The sequence below is a fragment of the Cynoglossus semilaevis genome, chromosome 11, assembly GCF_000523025.1.
Source record: "Cynoglossus semilaevis isolate Cse_v1.0 chromosome 11, Cse_v1.0, whole genome shotgun sequence".
Classification (NCBI taxonomy): Eukaryota; Metazoa; Chordata; class Actinopteri; order Pleuronectiformes; family Cynoglossidae; genus Cynoglossus; species Cynoglossus semilaevis.
In genome coordinates, this window is record NC_024317.1 from 14925062 (window position 1) to 14931061 (window position 6000).

The following is a 6000-nucleotide window of genomic DNA, read 5'->3' on the forward strand; positions in this document are numbered from 1 at the left end:
TAACCAAGCTTAAAAACAGTGCAGTCACAACATTGCACATATTGGAAATGAACTTGGATTCGACTCAAACTTGGAGGGAGACACATCATCACTGGGGACTGAATATGGAATCGATTAGCAGAGACTTGATTACAACGCTTGCTGCCACTTTCAGCTTTGCAAATGATTGCTGCATCTGCCAATTTGTTGAAATATGTTTTCCCCCCACAGACCTCTAGGGGTAAAGGGGCGGGTGCGGGGTCGGGGAGTGGGGCGTGTGGTCACTGCTCTCCACTGCAAATGTCATTTTCCATACACCGCAAAGATGTGGGTGGAACACACTTGGGTGCAGTGGAAACATTCCAGCCTGCCACTGCACACGAATGTAAATTAGAGTGAGGATATGAGCGCCAACGCATTAGGCTCATGTTCACAGATGGAGTCATTGGTGCACGGCACCAACAAGGTCTTTTAATCAATCATGAACCAGAGCTGCGTAGGAATGATTGGGGGATTGGCAACGCTGATTTGTATTCAATGAAGACATTCTCATCTTTGAATGAGACATTAATACATGATATTTATATTCATTGTATTTATTTGTAACAGAACTGCAGCAGCTTTTATAGAAGTTAAGGTGAGAACATGGCTGTCCATTCCTTTTTCTGCATCACGTTCCTCGCAGCATCCTGACCTGCATTTGTTCCACTTCTGTTTACAAGTGTTGCTAATATTAATACAGCTGCACTTACCTGGAGCCAGAGTTTATCATGCTGTGACCATTTCCCTCCAGCAGTGCACTGAAAGGTGGCGTTCTGACCCACGTTGACCTCCACGTTCTGCAGACGCAGGAAGTGAGGGGCTTTACCTGAAACACACAGAGTAAAAATGATACTGAAATGATACTGAGATGGTGAGGAGAAGAGAATTCAGGCAGACAGAGTTTATCCATCACAGTTAGCTAAACCTGGACAAATAATTGAAAGCGATTCTTTCTTTTTCCCTGTTATTCCTGTGTTTGCCCTCAGACTGAGGCTGGGGTATTGACTGGACGGTGGGACGGACAGTTGGTCAGATGATGGCTGACTTTGTCCTGGCATTGAAGCTAAAACCTGTAACTGGTTAATTTCATTTCTGTGCATCTGCAGACAGAGATAAGCCAACATCAATCATCTAACAATGATCATTTGCACTGACACTAATCCAAGTGATTGCACATGACAAGGACGTAGATGCGAAGGTTGTCTGGTCGCCAACCTTTTCCATTTGTTGTGTCGCTTCTTTGTCCTCGTCGCTTCAAACATTTTTATCTCTCTAAAACCACCTTTGGGTTTAAGGAGATGTAGAAAAATAAGTTTGAAAATGTGTTGCAACCAACCCTGCAGTGGATACGAGGTGGAAAAGTGAGCAGAACTGAATCGAACTGACCTGGAGAGCAGATCAATTCAAATGTGAACACACTGACAGACTGATAAGGGACAGATATAGATGTTTTTTTTTTTTTTTTAAGTACAAAAATGACGTAAATCATTTAAAATTGCATTTATACTTAAAAACTAACTCAAATCTTCCCATCCTTATCTAATAAAAAGCTGCGTAGGATTATTATTAAAACAACTTAAATGTCTTGTTTCCAAGTCCATTAATAGATGTAGTCGTCGCTGCCTCTGATACACAGATCATACTACTGTGAAAAGTGTTTTGTCAGGTGTGAGTGATGAAGACCCTGAGTCTGGGTCTCCGTCCTCTCTCCTACCCTCACCTAATCTGTCATGTGAACACAGTTTCACCTGTGTTTATGTCTGAGGGAGGTGTGGTAACAGATGATGCACAGCAGGGGTGCTGTATTACAAGGTCAGGTATTATCAGACGTACATATTTACATACGTGGAGGAGTCACTTACGGCAAGGGTGAGCCAGAACTCGTATGTCGTCAATGGCAATGAACCCTGGGTGACCCTGGACTGACACCGCCTCAAATATGACCTACAGAGGGGGAACAGTGGGAGGGAGAGAGGTAAGAAAGGAGGGAAGGTAGGAGGGTATGAAAGATGGAAGGAAGGAGGGAAAGAACACGTCATGAGGAAGATAGTAAAGAAGGAAGGATGGTAAAGAGAAAGAGTGAAGTAAAGTCGAAAGGTTGGAGGGAAGACAAGGAAGGAGGGATGGAACGAGGGAAGGTAAAATAGGTAGGTAGGTAAAATCATAAGGAAAGGAGGAAAAACAAAAGCGAAACAAATTAATAAAATCTTTCCACATCTAGTCGTCTTTTTCTTTTCTTTTCAGTTTTCACTTCTCTGTTTCTCTGTTGTGATGGACCTGGAGTTTCCACTGTGATCACTCCTCTTTTCTCTTTTACATTTTCCTTACAAATATTGTTAGAGAGACAGACAGTTGGCAGGGCTGTCAGGGGGCTGTGGGTTTCTGACCCATGCAGAACAACACTGGCACACACACACACAGAGACACACCTCTGTGCTGATGTCTGGATCTTCAGCAGAATGAGCTTCTTGACTCAGTGTGAATACTAAAAACTTGAGGGAGGACACTTCTTACTTCCTCCAAACTAAAGCCTTACTGACGGACACGTCAGCTTTACTGGAGTCAGAGACATTTGTTTGGTGTATTTGTTGATAAAGATAAACAAAACTATGTAACACAGTCGTGTGTGTAAGTGTGTGTGTGTGTATGTGTGTGAACCACTTTATCACAAACAAGGTCCAAGTTGGCCTGCATGAAAAAAAGCCACGGGACGATTGAATCTGTCTGCTGAAGGTGACTCCTCATTAAAGACCAGGAAACACACACACACACACACCTTTTCTTCACTTTGATTACCACTGTGCTTCAGATCCGTGTGTTTGTGACACAAGGGCACTATCATTTGCAGAACACAGCGCAGTCATTATGTTAAACACCTTTGCTCTGCTGCCTCCTCCATGAAGTAGCGCAGCAGGAAGTGTTGCCTCACAAGAATCTTCACAACGGTGCTACGTGATGAAGGGCTACATGAATATAGGACACCAGTTGGGTGATCTTTCAAGTTATGAGACTGGATCCATTATCCTGACTGTTTATGTCATAGCAGGTCTCAGCCACACCTGCAGTACGAGACATTATGGCTGTGATGTGGTGTGTTACCTGATAGGAGTTGGGCCAGAATGTTGAAATGGCCAGTTCAGCCTTCACCCAGCCTTCAGTCACAGTGTCTGAGGCGTTCCACACTGGGTTCCCCTGGGCTCCTCCATTCACCTGAAGAACACCAAGGAAGGAGGCTGGCTTTTAGTTTAACAAAATATTTCATTTTTATTTTGATATATATACTGCAGTATCAAGGCTCCGTACAGAGAGTAATCAGCTCAGGATGAATCTCCACCACACGGAGGTAAATGTGTTGTTTTCAGTAAACCTGTCGGACATTTGCTGCTGCTGCTGCTGCTTCCATAATAAATAAAACCCATTTGTAGTTCTGTCAGCTACATTTTGTCTAATGATGTTTCACTTAGCCCACATTCATTATTAGTCGAACTGATGATTGTTTTTTTACCCTTGTCATGACTTTGAACATTCATTTAACATTAAGTAAAACATTAATCACCAGTTTATTCTTCTCTAAAATCCTTTTTTTTTTAATCCCTGCAGTCTCTTATAGTCTAATATGAAACACCAGTAAGTAGTTACCGTCATTACCTACTGACTGCAGGGATGACATGTTGAACAACTGAGTCTGCGATCCCCCAACCTTCTGGTTGTAGAACTGCTCTACCCACTGACCCACAGCCTCCCCTCTGGTCCATAGAGTCTAAAAACACACACCTTGATGTAGATGTTGAGACTTCCTGGACTGGCTCCGTCACGACTGGACAGAGAGTAGAGGAAGTCGATGCAGTGGGTGTCGTTCTCCTTCAGGGTGGGCATGTACAGGTGAGCCTTCTGTCCTGATGCCCGACCTGATGCGTTGACCACCATGAAGGAACCTGGAGATGAAGTCACAGGCACAGAGACAGTTAGAGTCCAGTTCTGTCCTACAAGAGTTCCCTACAGGCACTGTGGACTGATTCATGGCAAATACTACTACTACTAGTATTACTACTACTTTGTGGTGGTAAAGAAGATAGCAAGTATTTGAATACAGTGACACATAATTAACAGCCAGGAACTAAGTAACAAAACTGCTGAGTTGAGGGAGACCACCAAAGTTGCAGTGGTGGTGGTCAGATCTCCCACGGCTCTGGGCAGTTTTTGTCGACCTCTCTTAAAACAATAGAATGACTAAAGGGCAGTTCTGAAGCTTTGTGAAGACACTGATGACACAGGTATAAAAACCACTGAGATGTAATGGTGTTAAAGCTGTGGTCGGTGATTTTTCAGAGTCTTGAGTTGTTGTGTTTTTGGACTCTGGCCTGAGAACAGGCTTGTTGGTGATATATCACACTTGGGACGAACACCGTGTCATTCTGGTGGAAAATTATATCAGTTGGCATTTAATGTGTTCTTCAGCCATTCTGCAGAATTGGCCAAACTCATTCCTGTGCACCTTTCAGCCAACAGCCATTAAAAAAGCTCTCTGTTTTATTTTTTCAAAGCAGCTGTGTATCAACATCTTAATGTTCCCAGGAGTTCTGGTCCGTGGCATAAAACACCTTTCACTGTCAGCTCACAGTTTAAGTGGGTTTTAGTCTCTGCTTCATGGCACAGGAAGAAGCCTTGGTCGCTAGGTTGTCGGGCAATTTGGCTGACGTCCATCTACTGGACCCAGTGACTGGGATTATATTTGGCAACAGAGTTGCTCGAGCTGAATTAAACAGGTGTGACTGTGTGTGTGTTTCTATCACTGGACGACGTTGGCTCCTGAGTAATTAATGGAAAATATTGTTCCATGTTTGTCAAACACTTAACATTATATTTAGTTACATGTAAGAGCAACTTTGACCAGTGTTGCCTTTGGCTTTTACAATATCATCACTGAATCTGAGTCTTGATAGTCGATATAACTCGAAGTAGGCTACTAAGAAGGTGAACTAATCAAGAGAGAATAATTAGAGCACGTGATTACATTATCCATTACCTTTTAGTGACGTGCAAATAAACACTAAAATTCTCACTTTGGTTAAGGGCTTTGAAATAAACTAGTTGCCATCAATCTTTTTTTAGTAGCACTCTTTCATCAAAAAGGGAACGTAAAGAGGATAAACAATGTGCGATTACACTGAGTTCTCACTCTGAAATAATCACATCAGATGGTTTTTATACACAACTTTTAGTTGCGTAGCAACTACAAGTCTTCATTGTTGAAAGACAAGTGTTTAGAGACAATACACTAAAGTTTCTGTGATTCCGTTTTGTACTCCGACATAAGAAAAACAAACAAAGGAATTGTTCCAGGTCATTTGATAAAGAAGACAACAGGCCTGTATGGCTGAATAAATACAAAATTTCATCGATTTTGTTGAAAAGTGAGCTCTTGTTTTTTTCAGCCTTTCACAAAAGTTTTGGTAACATTGTTGTAGATTGTCACAAAAACTTTTGAAAAAAAAAAAAAACCCTCCATCCATCGACCACCTACGTTGAAATGTTAGTGCAAACGGCAGCAAGTTTGTTAGAGTAGTTTTCTCCCTAAAGGAGGACAAAGTTAACGGTCCAAATCCAGAAAGTACTCTAAGCTTCATGAAGTTATTGACAGACGCTGCACCTCCACAAACAAGGCATGTTTTTATTTTACTGGACAAAGAGAGAAAGGAGAAAAGGACAGAGAAGTAGAGCAGAAAGCAAACCCCAAAAGGAAACTACAGCCCAGGAAAAGTGTGAAAAACAACTGACACAAAACCTTAAAAATACAAGCAGCACGTCTTAAAAACCTAGTCAGAAAATGTATAGAAAAACCAGCCAGGAGTGGAGAATAACAAGTGGACTCCCACTGTGCTGCCACTTTGGAGAAATATTAATCATGATGAGTTTAATGTCATCCTGATATAAATCACTCGACAGGAAGTAAAACAAGAGAGTAAACAAACTTCATTA

At 42.0% G+C, this 6000-nt stretch overlaps 1 protein-coding gene across 5 annotated transcripts in view; it reads right to left on the reverse strand.

Moving 5' to 3' along the window:
* ptprt (protein tyrosine phosphatase receptor type T) overlaps positions 1-6000 on the reverse strand; it is a 168835-nt gene that overhangs the window by 116662 nt on the left and 46173 nt on the right. For all 5 annotated transcript variants that reach the window (XM_017036662.2, XM_017036661.2, XM_025059885.1 and 2 more), the window contains exons 3-6: positions 3796-3956; positions 3121-3231; positions 1884-1965; positions 732-847 (exon numbers count right to left, since the gene is read on the reverse strand). In XM_017036662.2, the coding sequence (XP_016892151.1) occupies positions 732-847; positions 1884-1965; positions 3121-3231; positions 3796-3956 (470 nt within the window). The remainder of the gene's footprint in view (positions 1-731; positions 848-1883; positions 1966-3120; positions 3232-3795; positions 3957-6000) is intronic.